This window comes from Mus pahari, chromosome 10 (assembly GCF_900095145.1).
Source record: "Mus pahari chromosome 10, PAHARI_EIJ_v1.1, whole genome shotgun sequence".
Lineage (NCBI taxonomy): Eukaryota > Metazoa > Chordata > Mammalia > Rodentia > Muridae > Mus > Mus pahari.
This window is the reverse complement of record NC_034599.1, coordinates 221343-242034: the sequence shown is the minus strand read 5'-3', so window position 1 is coordinate 242034 and position 20692 is coordinate 221343. Positions and strand designations below refer to the sequence as shown.

General features: G+C 41.0%; 1 protein-coding gene across 2 annotated transcripts in view; it reads right to left on the bottom strand.

The window, feature by feature from the left end:
• Gucy1a2 (guanylate cyclase 1 soluble subunit alpha 2) overlaps positions 1 to 20692 on the bottom strand; it is a 276470-nt gene that overhangs the window by 208259 nt on the left and 47519 nt on the right. For both annotated transcript variants that reach the window (XM_021206936.2, XM_029543056.1), the window contains exon 3: positions 9519 to 9640. In XM_021206936.2, the coding sequence (XP_021062595.1) occupies positions 9519 to 9640 (122 nt within the window). The remainder of the gene's footprint in view (positions 1 to 9518; positions 9641 to 20692) is intronic.

Below are 20692 nucleotides of genomic sequence, written 5' to 3'. Positions count from 1 at the left end.
ATCCGCTTATCAGTGAGTGCATATCTAGTGACTTCTTTTGTGATTGGGTTACCTCACTAAGGATGATATCCTCCAGATACATCCATTTGCCCAAGAATTGCATAAATTCATTGTTTTTAATAGCTGAGTAGTACTCCATTGTGTAAATGTACCACAGTTAGGAGCAGAGTTTTATCAGACCTTAAAGGATACCTAATTGAAGTACTTCTCAAACTATTCCAGAAAATATAAACAGAAGTTAATCTACCAAATTAATTCTATGAAGCCACAGTTAACCCGATACCTAAACCACATGAAGACCCAACAAAGAAAGAGAACTTCAGACCAATTGCCCTTATGAACATCAATGCAAAAATACACAATAAAATCCTTAGAAACTTAACTATGAACACATCAAAATGATCATCCATCATGCCCAAGTAGGCTTCATTCCAGGGATGCAGGGATGGTTTAATATATGGAATTCCATCAACGTAATCCACTATATAAACAAACTCAAAGACAGAAACCACATGATCATCTCATTAGATGCTGAGAAAGCATTTGACAAAATTCAACATCCCTTCATGATAAAAGTCTTAGAAAGATCAGGAATTCAAGGCCCATACCTAAACATAATAAAATCAATATACAGCAAACCAGTAGCCAACATCAAACTCAATGGAGAGAAGCTGGAAGCAATCCTGCTAAAATCAGGGACTATACAAGGCTACCCACTTTTTCCCTACATATTCAATATAGTACTAGAAGTCCTATCCAGAGCAATTAGACAACAAAAGGAGATCAGGGGGATACAAATTGGAAAGGAAGAAGTCAAAATATAACTATTTGCAGATGATAGGACAGTATATATAAGTGACCCTAAAAATTCCACCAGAGCACTCCTAAAACTGATAAACAGCTTCAGTGAAGTAGCTGGATATAAAATTAATTCAAATAGGTGGCCTTTCTCTACACAAAGGATAAATGGGATGACAAAGAATTTAGTTTAACAACACCCTTCACAATAGTCACAAATAATATAAAATACCTTGGTGTGACTCTAACTAAGGAAGTGAAACATCTGTATGATAAGAACTTGAAGTCTCTGAAGAAAAAAAATTGAAGATCTCAGAAGACGGAAAGATCTCCCATGCTCATGGATTGGCAGTATTAATATAGTCAAAATGGCTATCCTGCCAAAAACAATCTACAGATTCAATTAAATCCCCATCAAAATTCAACTCAATTTTTCGCTGAGTTAGAAAGGGCCATTTGCAAATTCATGTGGAATAACAAAAAACCAAGGATAGAAAAAACTATTCTCAACAATAAAAGAACCTCTGGTGGAATAACGATGCCTGAACAAAATCTGTACTACAGAGTAATTGTGATAAAAACTGCATGGTACTGGTACAGCAACAGACAAGTAGACCAATGGAATGGAATTGAATACCCAGAAATGAACCCACACCACTATGGTCACTTGATCTTTGACAAGGCAGCTAAAACCACCCAGTGGAAAAATGACAGCATTTTCAACAAATGGTGCTGGCNTAACTGGCAGTTATCATGTAGAAGAATGTTAATTGACCCATTCTTATCCTCTTGTACTAAGCTCAACTCTAAGTGGATCAAGGAATTCCACATAAAATTAGAGACACTGAAATTTATAGAGGAGAAAGTGGAGAAATCCTCGAAGATATGGGCACAGGGGAAAAATTCCTGAATAGAACAGCAATGGCTTGTGCTGTAAAATCAAGAACTGACAAATGGGACCTCATAAAATTGCAAATCTTCCATAAGGTAAAAGACACTGTCAACAAGACAAAAAGGCCACCAATAGATGGGGAAAGGATTTTTAACAATCCTAATTCTGATAGTGGACTAATATCCAATATATAAAAAGAGCTCAAGAAGCTGGACTCCAGAAATTCAAATAACCCCATTAAAAATGGGGTCCAGAAATAAACAAAGAATTCTCAACTGAGGAATACAGAATGGGTGAGAAACACCTGAAAAAATGTTCAACATCCTTAATCATCAAAGAAATGTAAATCAAAACAACCTATAGATTCTACCTCACACCAGTCAGAATTGCTAAGATCAAAAATTCAGGTGACAGCAGATGCTGGCGAGGATGTGGAGAAAGAGGAACATTCCTCCACTGCTGGTTGGATTGCAAGCTTGTATAACCACTCCGGAAAACAGACTGGCAGTTCCTCAGTGTTGGGTCCTCCCTCTAAATTGTGTTGTGCCTCTTACAGGCACGCTGGGGGTCGCTCCCCAGATCAGACAGAGTACAGCAGAATGGCTGGAACACAGCGTCCTCAGACCACCCACTGTCAACGCCCACTCGTGGCCCGGACCAACCACCAATGTCGTCACGCCTACTCGATTGGACCTGCCTTCTGGACACAGCTCTGCGGAGGACCAGACCGCACCATTCCGCCATTGGGACATGGACCATTAAGCCATGCAGAGACAATGGGACATGGGGCACGTGGGAGAGGGTTGGGTTCTCCCGCGTGTAATCAATAAATCATAATAATCTTTCTTGCAGATCATCTTAATTTCAGGAAGATTAGCTCTGCAGTACGAACCCACCCCAAGGTGTTTTCTCCCCACGCAGACAGGCGCCGGTCAGCGTGCAGGCAGAAACACTACACCTTAGAAAACTGGACATAGTACTATCAGAAGATCCAGTAATACCGCTCTTGGGCATATACCCAGAAGATGTTCCAACTGGTAATAAGGACACATGCTCCACTATGTTCTTAACAGCCTTATCTATTATAGCCAGAAGCTGGAAAGAAACCAGATGTCCCTCAAAAGAGTAATGGATACAGAAAATATGGTACATTCACCCAATGAAGTAATACTCAGCTATTAAAAACAATGAATTGATGAAATTCTTAGGCAAAAAGATGTATATGGAGGATATCGTCCTTTGTGAGGTAATCAAATCACAAAAGAAGTCACTAGATATGTGGATATTAGGCCAGAAACTTAGAATACCCAAGGTACAAGTTGCAGAACACAAGAAAACCAAGAAGAAGGAAACCCAAAGTGCGGATACTTCATTCCTCCTTAGAATAGAGAACAAAATACCCATGAAAGGAATTATAGAGACAAAGTATAGAGCTAAGATGAAAGGATGGACTATCCAGAGACTACCCCACCCAGGGATCAATTGCATAATTAGCCACCAAACGCAGACACAATTGCATATGCTGAAGGGACCCTGATATACCTGTCTCATATGAGGCTATGCCATTACCTGGGAAATACAGTCATCTATAGGATGGAACACAGGGCCCCCAATGGAGGAACTAGAGAAAGTACCCTAGGAGCTGGAGGGTTCTGCAACCCTATAGGTGGAACGACAATATGAGCTAATCAGTATCCACAGAGCTTGTGTCTCTAGCTGCATATGTAGCAAAAGATGGCCTATTTGGCCCTCGTTGGTAAGAGAGGCCCCTTGGTCTTGCAAACTTTATATGCCCCAATTCAGGGGATAGTCAGGGCCAAGAAGTGGGAAATGGTGGGAAGGGGAACAGGGCTTGGGGAGGGTATAGGGAACTTTCGGGATAACATTTGAAATGTAAATAAAGAAAGTATCTAATAAAAAAAGAGGAAGCTAATGAACAGGGGGAAAAAAGGAGTGGACAAATGGGACCTCATAAAATTGCAAAGCTTCTGTAAGGCAAAAGACACTGAGAATAAGACAAAAACGCCACCAACAGATTGGGAAAGGAATTTTACCAAACCTAAATCAGATTGTGGACTAATATCCAATATATATAAATAACTCAAAAAGACTGACTCCAAAAAAAATCAAATAACCCTATAAAAAATGTGGAAGAGAACTAAACAAAGAATTTTGAACTGAAGAATATGGAATGTCTGAGAAGCACCTGAAAAAATGTTCAACATCCTTAATCATCAGGGAAATGCAAATCAAAACAACGCTGAGATTCCACCTCACACCAATCAGAATGGCTAAGATCAAAAATCCAGGTGACAGCCGATGCTAGAAGGATATGGAGGAAGAGGGGAAACTCCTCCATTGTTAGTAGGATTGCCAGCTGGTATAACCACTCTGGAAATCAGTCTGGTGGTCCCTCAGAAAATTGGACATAGTACTACTGGAAGATCCAGCAATTCCTCTCCTGGGCATATACCCAAAAGATGTTCCAGCTTGTAATAAAGACACATGCTATAATATGTTCATAGCAGCCTTACTTATAATAGAGAGAAGCTGAGTGGATACAGAAAATGTGCCACATTTACACAATGGAGTTCTACTCAGCTATTAAAAACAATGAATTTATGAAATTCTTGGACAAATGGATAGATCTGGAGGGTATCATCCTGAGTGAGGTAACCCAATCATAAAAGAACTCACATGATATGCACTCACTGATAAGTGGATATTAGCCCAGAAACAAGATACAATTTGTAAAATACATGAAACTCACGAAGAAGGAAGACGAAAGTGTGGATACTTCATCCCTCCTTAGAATGTGGAACATTCTAAAATACCCATGTAAGGAGTTANAGAGACAAACTTTGGAGATGAGATGAAAGAAACAACCATGCAGAGACTGCCCCATCTGGGGATCCATATCATAGTCATCCACCAAAGGCAAACACAATTGCATATGCCAGCAAGATTTTGCCAACAGGACCCTGATATAGATGACACTTCTGAGGCTATGCCAGTGCCTGGCCAAAACAGAAGTGGATGTTCACAGTCATCTATTGGATGGAAGACACGATCCCCAATGTAGGAGCTAGAGAATGCACCCAAGTATCTGAAGGGGTCTGTAACCCTATAGGAGGAACAGCAATATGAACTAACCAGTACCCCCTGAGCTCGTGTCATCGGCCATCATTGGGAGGACAGGCCCTTGGTCTTGCAAACCTTATATGCCCCAATACAGGGGAATACTAAGGCCAGGAAGCATGAGTCTGTAGGTTGGAGAGCAGGGTGGGGAGAGGATATAAGGGATTTTTGGAATACTAGTTGAATTGTAAATGAAGAAAATACAAAACAAAATAATTGGGAAAAAAAGACAAATAAAAGAAAAAGGCCAGCCCAGGCTACTATACCCAGCAAAATTCTCAATTATCATAGATGTAGAAACCAAGGTACTCCAAGACAAAACCTTTTAAACAATATCTTTCCACTAATTTAGCCCTACAGAGTATAATAGGAGGAAAGTCTAACACAAGAAAGGAAACTACACCCAAGAAAAACACCAGAAATTAATCTTTTCACAACAAACCCAAAAAGAAGAGAAACGTACAAACATAATTCCGCCTCTAACAACAAAAATAACAGGAAACAATAATCATTGGTCTCTAATATCTCTCAACTTCAATGGACTCATTTCCCCAATAAAAATACATATGTTAACACATTGGAAATGTAAACAGGGCCCAGCATTTTGCTATAAACAGGAAACACAACCTCAGTTAAAAAGATAGCAACTACCTCAAAGTAAAAGGCTAGACAAAATTTTCCAAGCATATAGTCCCAAGAAACATACAGGAGTAGCCATTCTAACACTCAATAAATAGATTTTCAAACAAAATTTATCAAAAAGTAGGGGAAGGACAGTACATACTCATCAAAGAAAAAAATCCCCCAATATGAACTCCCAGTTCAGAACATCTATACCCCAAATGCAAGGGAAAATAATGAATCTCACACAATAATAGTAGGAGATTTCAATGTCCACTCTCACCAATGAACAGATCATTAAAACAGAACCTAAACACAAACACAGTGAAAGTAAAAGAAGTTATGAGCCAAACATTTAACAAATATATAGACAACATTTCACCTTAAAAAAAAAAACAAAAAACAAAAAAAATACCTTCTTCTTAGTATGTCATGATACTTTTCAAAAATTGGCCATATAATCACACAACAAAACCAGATACAGGAATATTGAATTAATTCCATGCATTCTATTGGACCCACAGAGACTAAGGTAGTCTCAATAACATCAAATACAGAAAAAAAAAAAAAACACATACACATGGAAGCTGAACAATTTCCCTTATGAACATTAATGCAAAAATACTCAACAAAATGCTTGCAAACTGAATCCAAGATCACATGTACACAGGAGAAATTTTCCTGAACAGAACAATAATGGCTCATAGTCTAAGATCTCCAATCAACAAATAGGATCTTATAAAATTGAAAAGTTTCTTTAAGGCAAAGGACACTGTCAATAGGACATTACAGTAATCCACATATTGCGAAAAGACCTTTACCAACCCTACATCTGACACAGGGCTAATATCCAAAATATACAAAGGACTAAAAATGTTAGACTCCAGAGAACCAAATAACCCTGTTAAAAAATGGAATACAGAGATAAACAGAGAATTTTCAACTGAGGAAAATCGAATGGCTGAGAAGCACTTAAGGAAATGTTCAACATCCTTAATCATCAGGGAAATGCAAATCGAAATGACCCCCAGATTCTACCTGACACCAGTCAGAATGGCTAAGATCAGAAACTCAGGTAACAACACATGCTGGCTAGGATGTGGAGAAAGAGGAACACTCTTCCATTGCTGGTGGAATGGCAAGCTGGTACAACCACTCTGGAAATCAATCTGTAGGTTCCTCAGAAAATTGGAAATAGATCTACCTGAAGACCCAGCTATACCACTACTGGGCATATACCCAAAAGATACTCTAATAAATAACAAGGACACATGATCCACTATGTTTATAACAGCATTATTTATAACAGCCAGAAGCTGGAAACAACCCAGATGTCCCTCAACAGAAATACTGATACAGAAAATGTGGTACTTTTACACAATAGAGTGCTACTCAGCTATTAAAAACAATCACTTTATTAAATTCGCAGGCAGCTGGATTGAACTAGAAAATATCATCCTGAGTAAAGTAACCCAGACACAAAAGAACACACATTGCTTGTACTCACTGATAAGTGGATACTAGCTCCAAAGCTCACAATGGCCATGATACAACCCACAGACAATATGAAACTTAGGAGGAAGGAAGACAGGGGTATGGATGTTTCAGTCCTGCACTGAGGGCAAACTAGAATGATTGCTAGAGGTGGACAGAGGTGGTAAGGTAGAAGGAAGAAAGGAGAGGTAGAAAATAAGGGGGAGCAGGATCAAGTACTGAAAGGGATGGGAGAGTGGTACAGAGGGTCAGGAAATTGAATAAAAATACGTATGTAGGAGAAGGGATGAAGAACTGGGTATAGTTACTGGAGGGTCCCATATGCCAGGGAAATGAGAGGCTTCCAGGATCCAATGGGGATGACTTGAGCTGAAATGTGCAGAGAAGGAAAGATAGTACCTGTAGAGACCATCTCTTTTGATTAAGCATGGCTCCTCCCTTCAAGGAAGGGGCTACACACCCATCTCAAAGTTTTTACCCAGAAATGTTTCTGTCCAAAGGAAGAACAGGGACAACAAATGGAGCAGAGACTGAAGGAAGATCCATCTGGGTACTGCCCCAGCTGAGGATTTATCCTGTTTGCAGACACCAAACCTGACACCAACAGTGTCACCTGTTGCCAAAAGGTGCTTGCTGACAGGAACCTGGTGTGGCTATTCCTTGGGCAGTTGTGCCAAATCTGACCAATGCAGATGTGGATGCTTGGAGTCAACCATCAAACTGAGCTTAGGGACCCCAGTGGGGAGCTGTTCGAAGGACTGGAGGAGCAGAGGGGGACTTACAATCCCATAGGAAGAACAACATCAGCTGGTTGGACCATCCAGTGCTCCCAGGGACTATATCACCAATCAAGGAGTATACAGGAAGGGATCCATGACTCCTGATACATATGTAGAAGAGGATGGCCTTGTCTGATATCAATGGGAAAAGAGGCCCTTGGTTTTGTGGAGATTTGATACGCCAGCATAGGGGGATGATGGATGAATGGAGCAGGAGAGGGTGGGTAGGTGGGGAAGCACCCTTATAGAGGGAAAGGGGAGGGGGATAGGGTGATTGTGGGATAGAGAGGAGATTGTGGAGAAGTATCTGAGTAGTGGGATATCATTTGAGATGTAAACAAATAGAATGAGTAATAAAAAATTAGAACATCATAACTAAACTGATATTTAACTCATTATAGCAAATAGCATGACATAACTTCTCATCTCACTGTTTTAATTCTCTACACTCATTCTATCTCTGTCCTTTTATTGCTAGCTAAATCCAAGACACCCACAATACCAAGTGGCAACATGTTCAAAACACAGCTCAGGCCCTTATAATTTCACTACACCACTAAACCAGCCCAATTTCTCATAAAATACAAAATGTCCTGTTTGATAGGAGTACAAGCATATTTTTACAATTAATGCAAACTAAAATTAGGTGTTGCATATCACTGCTTTTAAAATATTCATGTTTTCCAGACAACTAAAATTAGATTACCTTAGCATGCAACAGGCATTGGGATTGAAATAATGCAACAATTTAACACTCAAAGTCATGAGCAGAGAGGACATCATTCATATCTATCTTCTCTTGCATAAGGCCTCTTGGGAGGTCTATACTGTGTTGTCACAATGATTATTAGGAGTCTAACATGAAGTGAACAGAAATTAATTTGAAAACCATTTGACAGAAACTAGACACAAGTTGTTACTAAATAGAAGAAAATCATATCTGTGAACAGATTTCCCCCATATTAGGAGAGGGCTAAAACCAGGCAACTGTTTTCTAGGCCTTCAATGCAGGAAGTGATAGAATCAACAAACAGTGAAGGCACTGCTGGTCCTCCAATATGCTATACATTCCAATCTGTGGCAAAAAGAAAAATGGGAATTCCAAAAAGAACTGTACTATGTTTACTTCAAATGAAGAAAACAAAGGAAAATTAAATGAAAAAAATTAAATAACTTCTATAAGAAATTAGAGCTAAACAGACTTCAGCTGTGATATCAGCTATGCAAGGTAGTCATATACAACAAGGCCTTCTTACTTATCTACTATCCAGTTCAATTAAATAACAGAGTGCATGGTTCCACTTATAACAGTACATTTACCCATGTTGGGAGTATCCAAAATCCTGAAGGTAAATAGTGGCATCTTCAAGATGCACAGTCCCTAGGCCTAACCAAGTATGGCACCCTGTGGATGACAAGCTTCACTGATATGCTACAACACAGACATCCAAGAAATAAGAAAGTATAACCTTGAGAAGAAAGAAAGATCATACAGTTCAGGTGAAGGTAAGCACCAGCGAAGTATGGATTATATCAGGCTAATACTAATATCATATAAATATTTTAAAACATTCCCCAGCAATGTAAGGGAATGTTTCAATATTTTTTTTGAGTTTACAAGTAAAGAACTTGTTTGTAATTCACATAAAAACATTTTCATGCATGTAGAAAACCAAATATTTTCTTGGTCTCCAATTTCCATACTCTCCAAACATACGAGAAAATAAAACACTCATACCTTTACTCCCCCCTCATATTCTCTGTCAATCATATAAAAAAATGTATACTTAATATACCGAGCACACTAGCAGTACACTGAAGAATTCCTGAAACATCTTCAATTTCTTCTTTGTTGGAATGGTCTGCATAGGAGCATCTTTTAGAGATATTGTGGAAATTCTTTTCTGCATCCCTATAACTAAGAAGAAAATAAAATTAGCACACAAAGGAATTTTTGAAAGCATTTGCAAACGTACTTATGTCTCCATACAGTCTATTTCTGGATAACCACCTTTAAAATAAGTGATTCTTTAAGCATAATTCTGTCATAAGCTACCAGTCCCATTAACATTCACAGTACAGGACTACATCTGTAGGCAACTGTTAATTAGAAAGCTCTTGGAGGTATAGTAAAATGCTTATTGTATGAAGGAAAAAGGGGAAATAATGAGAAGAGAGTTTTAAGTAGGTATAGGTATGGAAGGATTAGGGTAGGGAGGGGAATAACTAATATTGGGCATGTTTGAAAAGGCCAAATGCACATCTACTAGTTATAAACTTTCTAACATCCTGGAAAAAAAGTAAAAGTAGAACAATGGTATAAAAATAGGAAGGAAAATTTAGGTGAAGGTTGGGATTAGAATGTAGAATAGAGGTGGGAGTTAGTGGAGGTATAACTAATACTAAGGATATTTTAAAACAGCATATGGAAAGCTACTGTTTATGAGATTTTAAAATATTCAGAGTTCCATAGAAAAGAATTTACCTGGAGTTGCCCTACACAGGAGATAATGCTCCTCCCAGAAGCCAAATTTTGCCAAATAAAAGCCTAGTGCCAGATGTGGAATAGTTCTACATCAAGGTTCATGTAAGTGGTGTTCAGGAGATCACCCAAAGACACATACTATAGCCATTGCTCTTGGTAACCCTCTATAAACTCATTTTCTTAAGACATGGTAAAATCGAGTTGGTACTGACCAGGAAGCTTCTACTATTCTCACCACCTGCCATAGTACCAGAAAGTGCAATCCAGGCTGCTTGGAGAAGTCATCAAGAGCTGTGAAGCCTGAAAGCCACGATAACAACAAACATGGCAAGACATGTCCATGTGTACAGTAGTGCTGCGGATATTATAGGATAACCAACTGCTTTTTTTTGATTTATTCTCATGCTGCATGAGAGGAAAGGAATGCTTGGTAGTGCAAATCTGGCTAAGAGCTCAGAAAAATCATAGGATCCACAAGGTGAATCTACTACTATTATTTTGTTGAATGGATGGATTCCCAAACTGACATTTATGTCTATATTTCTATACTCATAGAATAGTAAAACTCCCAAAACACATTTTAAAATAGTATCTTCTTACTTTATATGACCCAGCACAGGGGAAGGCCAGGGCCAAGTAATGGGAGTGGGTGGGTAGGGGAGCAGGGGTTGGGGTGGGGTATAGGAAACTTTCAGGATAGCATTTGAAATGTAAATAAAGAAAATAATAATAATAATAATAATAATAATAAAGAAGACGAATCCAAGGTAACATAGGATGACAAGCTTCAGCATTGTTTTGTCATTGTGCTAGTTTTAAAGAAAGTTTAAGATATCATTAAAAAAGCAAAGTGTCTTCTTTCAGTAGAAATGTACAACTGGTCAAAGTTGAGAGAATACTAGTCAATTGAACAATCGGGCATCTATGCCACCTACCCAAGAATGTAGGGAATCATTGCAAATTTGTAATGACCGGAGATCTTCTGGACATGACAGGACTACTACACTAATGAACTCAAAGAGTATCTCTTTAACAGATTTATACAAGACCAAATCACATAACATTTCATGTGGGAAACCACATTCACCATTACAAGATGGCGCCCGAGCCAGATGGGCTTTCCCTTTCTAATTCATAAACAACTGATATGCACCTGCGCTAAACGAGAATGATGATGAGTCACAGCTCAGCCCGGAGCATGTAAATGAGGGTTTGCAAGCTGCACCAATCATATTATGACACACTACTCCTAGGCCTATTTAAGCAGCACCTCTTTCTTTGTTGGGGGTCTTTCGCCTCTACAAGCAAACCCGCAATAAATGTCTGCAGAAGAATCTGGTTGTCTGGCGTCTCTCTTGCTGGAGAGATAGGCATCCCCGACAAGTGGTGCTGAAACCCGGAAACCTGAACATCGACAGCGGCATAAGCGAAGACCCCCTAAGAAGTTAGGGCAGATTCAGAACAAAAGAAGGTAAGCTCTGAGAGATATGCGTCCTTTGGGAACGGAGCCTTTTGAGATTGATCCTGCTATTGTCACCATTATCCTTCCCGCTATAGTCCTGGTAGCATTGCGTGTCTGTTATTGCCTTAATTGTCATCGCCCTGAGAAAGTGTGCATTTGCTGGGAGTAAGTGTTAAGCACATAAGTCGAGTGTAGACAAGCTCGTGTGCAACAGCCTGTGAATAAGATCTTTGTGTAGATAATCGAGCATCATGGGAAATTCACCATCCACTGCTATGGTGAGTGCCCTGGGGGCTCTTCTGAGGGAGCATGGTTTGAAGATCTCAGAAAAGAACTTGGGTTCCTTCATAAAAGAAATAGACCGTATAGCTCCTTGGTTTAGCACGACAGGGTCCCTAAACTTACCCAGTTGGGAGGAGTTTGGAAAGGACATTGGGAGGGAAGCAGAAGAAGGGAAACTGGCACCAGGCATACGGCCATTATGGAAATTGGTCAAAGCTTGTATACAGGACAAGCGGTGCAAAGGATTAGTCAAGGAAGGGCAGGAAATATAGCAGGAATTACAGGAGAGCATGTCAGAAACAGAGTGCAGTAAATTGACAGGAGTGCGCAGAAAACAGAGAACAGAGAAAAAGAAAGAAATAAAAAGGAAAGTAAATATACCACCCGGAGGTGCCAAAGGTCCTACTCCTTTGTACCCTGTGGCAGAATTAGAGCTCCTCGGGCTGTCCAGTTCAGAGGAGTCCGACCTCTCGGAAGGAGAGTAGGAAGAGCTAGAGGAGGCAGCAGCAACCTATGTTTCTGACCATTGTGGCCCACTAGGGAGTGGGCCGAGCACCCCAATACGGCCTCCACCATATTATGAGAAAAGTCCGCCATGTTATGAGAAAAGTGAAACCAAGTGTGGGCATTCATTTTGCTCTGCAGCAACTCGCAGGCAATTGCAACATATGTTTCCTGTTTTTGAAGATGCAAATCAGGCTAGATATCATCAACCAATAGGCCATAAAGACGTCAAAGAATTGGCAGAATCTGTAAGGACTTATGCAGTGAATGCTTCATACACTCAATCACAGATAGAGAGACTTGCACATATGGCTATGACACCCACTGATTGGACATATGTCACTAAGGCATGATTGTCCACGGGACAATATCTTGAGTGGAAGTCCATATGGCATGACTATTGCTTAAGTCAGGCCCGTGCCAACGCTGCAGCTGGACAAGTGGCATGGAGTTTTGATATGCTAACAGGACAGGGACAGTGGGTAGCTAATCAGACACAATATCCTTTGCAAGTGTATGAGCAAATTCATAGCCTTGCTATCAGAGCATGGAAAAATTTACCTAATAGAGGGGAAGTGTCAGNAAATTTAACAAAAATCATACAAGGAGCTAATGAGCCATTCTCTGATTTTGTGGCTCAGATAATGGAGGCAGCAGGAAGAATTTTTGGAGATTCAGAAATGGCCATGCCTTTAATTGAACAGCTGGTCTATGAGCAGTGTACCAAGGAGTGTAGAAATGCAATAATGCCCTGGAAAGGAAAAGGGCTGCAGGCCTGGATGAAAGCGTGTAGGGAATCGGAGGACCACTCTCCAACTTTGGGCTAGCAGCAGCAGTTTTAGCAGCTCAAAAAGGCAAGGAGCTCACTTGTTTTAACTNTGGGCAGAGAGGTCATATACAAAGACAATGTAGAAAGAATAAACCTCACAATCAAGAGAGAGGAAACCCAGGTGTCTGTCCGAAGTGTGGCAAGGGCAAACACTGGGCAAATGAATGCAGATCGGTTAAAGACATAAAAGGAAGACCATTGCCTCAAAATGGCCAGGGGTCAAAAAATGGGTTGAGGGACCCACGTCCCCAGGTCCCTCAAATGTATGGGGTGATGCAGTCCACAGTATCAATGAGATCACCCAGCAACCACGAAGAGCCACTCCGGGTTCTGCAGGATTGGACCTCCGTTCCACCACCAGAGTAGTATTAACATCACAGATGGGGTGTCAACCTATCCCCTCGGATTTTCATGGCCCCTTCCCTAAGGATACTGTAGGACTGCTGTTAGGGCGATCCTTCTCTACCTTAAAGGGCTTGATAGTTCATCCGGGTGTTATTGATCAGGACTACACAGGACAAGTTAAGGTTATGTGCTCGGCTCCGAGGGGCATATTTGCCATATCCCCTGGAGACCAAATAGCCCAATTACTCATACTTCCTAGTCTTCATAAAATGTTTCAGAGCAGTTCCAGAGTGTGTGGAGACTGTGGTTTCAGTTCCACAGGAACAGACATCGCATATGTTTCTCTAGATTTGGACCAACGCCCTACTTTGCAATTGGATATAGAAGGAAAAGCTTTTACAGGAATATTAGATACTGGAGCAGACAAAAGCATAATGTCTAGCACCTGGTGGCCTTCATCCTGGCCTGTTGATCAGTCTTCTCATTCATTACAAGGGTTGGGCTATGAGGCCTCCCCAACTGTCAGTGCCAAACCGCTGACATGGAGAAATAAGGAAGGAAGGTCCGGTAAATTTCAACCTTATGTGCTCCCTCTACCAGTCAATCTATGGGGTAGAGACGTATTGTCAGCAATGGATTTTAAATTGACAAATGAATATTCAGCAGCCAGCAAAACTATAATGAAGAATATGGGATATGTTCCAGATTATGGCTTAGGAAAAAAGCTACAAGGGAGGAGGACACCTTTACCTACTTCAGTTAAGAGTGATAGAAAGGGGCTGGGTTTTTCTTAGGGGCCACCGAGGAGCCATTGCCCATTCCTTGGCGTATGGAGGACTCAGTCTGGGTGCCTCAGTGGCCATTACCCTCCGAAAAATTAAAAGCAGCCCAAGAGTTGGTTAAGGAACAACTTGAGCTAGGACATTTAGAACCTTCATAATCTCCCTGGAATACCCCTATATTTGTCATTAAAAAGAAATCAGGAAAATGGAGTTTGTTGCATGACTTAAGAGCCATCAATGCACAAACGGATGTTATGGCACCAGTACAAAGGGGCCTGCCATTACACATCAGAGCTCATACATTACTACTGGGTCCTATATTCCAAGGTAACAATTTAGCGGACAAGGCAACTAGAGAACTCATCATGATCGCAAAGTCTGCCTTGANAGCCACTACAGAGTTTCATGCTCTGTATCATGTTCCCACTATGACTTTGAGATTTAAATTTGCCATTACTCATGCTGAAGCATGTGAAGCTGTGTTGAAATGTAATAAATGTGTAGAATTCTTCAATGTACCCCTGTTGGAGTAAATCCACGAGGAATAAGACCACTGGATGCATGGCAAATGGATGTAACACATGTTCAAGCATTTGGCAAACTTCAGTATGTTCATGACACTGGATCCATGTCCACTGACACTGGATCTGGTATCATTTATGCAACCCCCCTCACAGGAGAAAAATCAATACATGTTATTCAACATTGCTTGGATACATGGGCCGCTTGGGGCAAGCCCCTTGTATTGAAAACAGACAATGGCCCTGCTTATACTTCAACAAGATATCAACAGTTTTGCCGGCGCATGCAGGTTAAACATATCACAGGTTTGCCTTATAATCCTCAAGGACAAGGCATTGTGGAAAGGACTCAACAAACTCTGAAAATGTATTTACAAAAACAAAAAGGGGGAACGGATATGACCCCTAAGAAGGCATTGTACCTTACCCTATTTACTCTTAATTTTTTAAAATTGGATGATCATGGATGATCAGCGGCTGACAGACATGGCCAATGGCCACAGCTGCCACCTGAATTGGTGAAATGGAAAAATGTGTTGAATAACAAATGGAAAGGCTCAGATCCTGTACTAATAAGATCCAGGGGAGCTGTTTGTGTTTTTCCACAGGGAGAAGAACAACCTATCTGGGTACCAGCTCGCCTTGTGAGAGTAGTAAAAGACAATGATGAGGACCCCCAGGAACCTGTTGGGCCTAATGATGCTACTGATGCTGTGGATGCAGAATAAATCTGGTATCAGTATCCCCTTATGGGCCATAGTTAAAACTTGGCCAGTACCTCTACCTGTACATAGTAACTCTACTGTATTGCCAGCATTTTTTTTCCACCAGTTGCTCATGTAATGTCCCTTGTATGATGCCCAATGGGGAATTACCCCAGCATTATAGCACCACTAATTTTTCTAATAAATGGTACACATTCAGTTGCAGTAGTAGTGAAAAATACCCACATTGGTGCCGATTCCTGTAGAAGCTGATCCTGAAACCTTCCCTATCACAGAATTACTCGACATAAAAGAGATTTTGGTATCACAGCAGCCATCATTTCAGCTATCGTTATGTCTGCGGCTGCAGCAGTGACAGCTGATATTGCCATGACTAATCAAGTAAATACTGCACAGACTATTAATGAAATAGCACAAAAAAGTTCAGAAGCCCTGTCTACCCTTCAGAGGGTTGACACTCATTTGGCTTCAGGAATCATATTGGTCAATCAAAGAGTGGATCTCTTGCAACATCAGGTTGATCAGCTAACGGATGTGGTTCAGATGAGTTGTGTACATTCAACCCCTAATTTGTGTGTTACACCTTTAAAATATATTAATGAGTCTCACTTTAGCAGCCATAACATTTCAGATTACCTGAGAGGACAGTGGTCCATGGAATTGGAAAATTTACAGCAGGAGTTGCAGATGCAGATCCTGGTCCTCAACGGAACACGTGTGGAGCCTATAACCCTTGGAGACTGAACCTCTTGACTTATATCTGCATTTTCTTACTTTAAGGAATGGGTGGGAGTGACTTTATTTGGTGCACTAATATGCTATGGAGGAGTGTTGTTGTTGTGGATGCTGTGTAAGCTCAAAGCCCAACAAAAACGTGACAAGGTTGTCATAACTCAAGAGCTCATGGCATTAGAAACTGGTGCCCCCTCCGATGTTTGGTTATCCATGAAAAAAACAGTGAGACCCGCTGAGCTGTCAGCTCTTGCACCCCATGGACACAGTAGCTCATTGCACTGGGATGAGTGACACATCGCTGGGTCTTATCTCATTGCACACAATAAGGTGTCCTAAGGAGGTCTATCTTTATTCCACCTTGATTTCTGTGGATTGATGAAATTCATACATGGATCGATAGATTAGGATTAATCAAACAAAAAAGGGGGAGATGTGGGAAACCACATTCGCCATTACAAGATGGCGCCCGAGCCAGATGGGCTTTCCCTTTCTAATGCATAAACAACTGATACGCACCTGTGCTAAACGAGAATGATGATGAGTCACAGCTCAGCCCGGAGCATGTAAATGAGGGTTTTCGAGCTGCACCAATCACACTACTCCTAGGCCTTTTTAAGTAGCACCTCTTTCTTTGTTCGGGGTCTTTTTTCTCTACAAGCAAACCCGCAATAAATGTCTGCAGAAGAATCTGGTTGTCTGGAGTCTCTCTTGCTGGAGAGATAGGAGTCCCCGACAATTTCAGCATGAAGAAGAAGGAGCTCAAGAACCCCCATTCCTAGCTGAGGAGTTATTGATAGTTGATGGCTTCTGCATAAAGGACAGTTTCTTTAAAGGTATTACTTTTACTAGGTCAACCATGGAACTCAATCCATTTCAACCACTTTACAGTTATACTAGCAGGCCATTTTGGTAGAGTTGAAATAGCAAACAAGAATCAGTAGCTCTATCACTACCTAGCAGAGACAGTCAAGCCTCAGCCTCCTCAGGATGAGACAAGTCAGCAAGAGGGGGCAGGGACTATAGTAATGTGCCTCTCAGCAAAGCGGTGATGATCAGTGAAGATGCATGAGACCAATAAGCTTTGTACAGCTCTCTCTATAAGTAAGTCTAGCTCAGTCTCTTTCACTGTCCACTGAGTTCTCTTTATACTCCCTCAAATCATCACATGTCCAGAAGGGGTCTGCCTCACCAAGGGTACTGCCTCATCTCTTGTGTCTTAGTAAAACTCCATGTGAGTCTGTCTCAGCTGACATCACTCTCTCAATCAGTCTGACTCTGTAGAAGAGGCAAGAAGTTTTAGCACACCACCAGGAGTTTTTTTTTTTTTTGGTGCATTTCTTTCTACAGAGTCCCAACAAAAGGAGCTCAACTACACAATGCAACGTGGACCAGTCATGCTGTTTGAGAAGTTTCCTTCATCAAACATCTTTTCATCTGCTTGCTTTAGCAGAACATCCTTTCACCTGTGTCTAATTCAGGAAAATGTTCCTTCATGTGTTTGCCCCAGCAAAACAACATCCAACACAACTGACTTTTCAAAGAACCCTTAAGGTTCTACTTCATCATACTCATTCAGGAAAAAATCCACCAAAATGACATCTTAATTCTGAATATCTATGCTCCAAGTGTAAGGGCACTCACATTTGTGCAGGAAATAATGCTAAAGGTTAAATCTTATGATGAACCTCAAATATTAATAGGGAGAGACTTCAATATCCCACTCTCTCCAAAGGTCAGATTACCAGGCAGAATTTAAACAGAAATAATGAGGCTAATAAGATGTTATGAATCAAATAAACCTAACATATCTACAGAACATTTCATCAAACACAAGTCTCAACAGATACAAGAAACTTCAAATAGCTCCTAGTATCCTACCAGACCACCATGGCTTAAACCTGGACTTCAACAACAATGGAAACAACAGACTACAATTCCATGGAAACTGAACAGCTCTTTACTCAGTTAAATAGTCAAGGAAGATACATAGAAAGAAATTAAAGACTTTCTAGAATTCAATGAAAATGAATGCACAACATACCCAAATTAATGTGAGACAATGAGGGCAGTGCTAAGAGGAAGTTTCAAATATTTATTAGGTGCCTTTCTAAATAAATTGGTGAATTATTATAGAAGTAACATGCAGTTATGACTAGTAACTTACGTTCTCATGACTTACCAGCATACTTGAAAGCTCTAGACCAAAAAAGAAGCAAGTACCCTCAAGAGGAGTAGCAATACACAAACTCACGGTAGAAATCAACTAATCAGAAATAGAGAATAATACAAAGAATCAATGAAACCAAGAGCTGATTCTTTGAGAAAATCAACAAGACAGACAAACACTTAGCCAAACTGACTTGACCCACTGCAACTTAATATACCAAGGTAGGTTGATATCCATAAGAGGCCTTTCCCTGATCTGAGGAAAAATGGAATAGTGGGATATGGTGGGTAGGAAGGTGAGAAGAAAGAACTAGGAGAAGAGGAGGGAGAAGAAGATAAGATTGAGATTTAAAATTAATCAATTAATTAATTAATTAAAGAAAAAAGAAACACACTATAACCTTATGTGCAGTGGCCTAGATAATAGTGCTATGAATGAAAGATTATGTTAATAGAGTAATTAGAGCCTGGCAAAATTTGACTTACAATTTTCTAACTCTGAGACCTTGTCTAAGTAACCTGGCCTATTAGAGTACCTTCTTGCATATATAGCACCAGTCTTTCTTAGAGTACCCATGAGTGACTGCATGAATCAATGCCTTTATAGCTGAGATAGGCTGGAACTTCCCTAGTGGCCTCTGAATGGTATCACTATTGAGGACAGTGGTGGCAAAGTGTTTCACATTCTAAAGGGCTGACCAAAATGACTAGAATGCTTCTTTAGAAGGCAAGTGTCACTTCAATTCTGTTGACCCTCATTTTTAAAATGAGGGAACTGAGACTCTGAAATTTAAATAAGTCTTCCCATGATTATTTGATAATAGAACACGGTTTGAATTCCAATATGTCTTATTTGTCAAAATCTGAAGCACAAAGCTCCACAACAAAAAATACAGATAGAAGAGGAACACAGTCATAGCATGAGGTATTATTAGAAAAGGAATTCTACCAGTATCTCTCAAACCTATCTCTTTAATCTTTAATTGAGCCCTGCTGATTTCCTACCTGCTCTTCACTATTCTTCCCATTGCACATTGCAAAAATCATTCATTCCCTATTGTGCTAACATCACCAGCATGGATACCTTTCCCTCGAAACTTGAGTTAAACAGCTACTAGTGGATGCTCACAGCTAACCATTGGATTGAGCATGGGGACTCCAGAGGAAGAGGTGGGGGAAGAACTGAAGGAGCTGAAGGAGATTACAACCCCATAGGAAGAACAACCATGTCAACTAACCAGACCTCCTTGAACTCCCACTGAGTAAACCACCAAGCAAAGATTAGACATGAAGGGACTCCAGATGCAGATGTAACAGAGGATTGCCTTATCTGGCGTCAGTGGGAGAAGAGGCCCTTATTCCTGTGGAGGCTCAATACCTCATAGGTGGATGCTAGGGCAATAAGGTAGGATTTGGTAGGTGAGGGAGCTTATAGGGGCAAATGGAGGGGCATGGGATGGGGGTTTGCAGAGGGGAACCCAGTAAGTGGGACAACATTTGAAATGTAAACAAATAAAATAATCAAAAAATGAATAAATAAATAATCCAAAATGTATAAGTGTAGGACATTAGGTGGTATAAATAAATAAATAGTCACTAACATAAGGAAGTACATGTATCATTCCCTTACTCAGATTTGGAAGATGGAAGCAAAAATGTGCTATACAAACAAGATGATGTCTTGTGCCCCGCCCGCCCGAGGAGAGGTGGAGAGGTGTTCGCTGGGGACTCCCCAGGCCTGATCCGGCATCCAGCGCTTTTCCCCGCCCGAGGAGGGGTGTCTGCCCAGCAGACTCCAGGTCTGAACCGGAAGGTGAGCCATCTTGGTTCCAGTGCACTGCTGGGGAGAGGGCGGACTGGAGAAGAGTCACAGCTTCTGGGAGGGAACCCGTGTCTGGTTCCGGTCATCCAGCACCTTTCCCCGCCCAAGGAGAGGTGGAGATGTGTTCGCTGGGGAGTCCCCAGGCCTGATCCGGCTTCCAGCGCCTTTCCCCACCTGAGGAGGGGTGTTCACCCAGGACCAGTCCACAGGCTTGATCGGGCATCCAGTGTCTTTAACCGCCGGAGGCCTGATCCAGCATCTGGCGCCTTTCCCCGCCTGAGGAGGGGTGTCTGCCTGGGAGCAGTCTCCTGG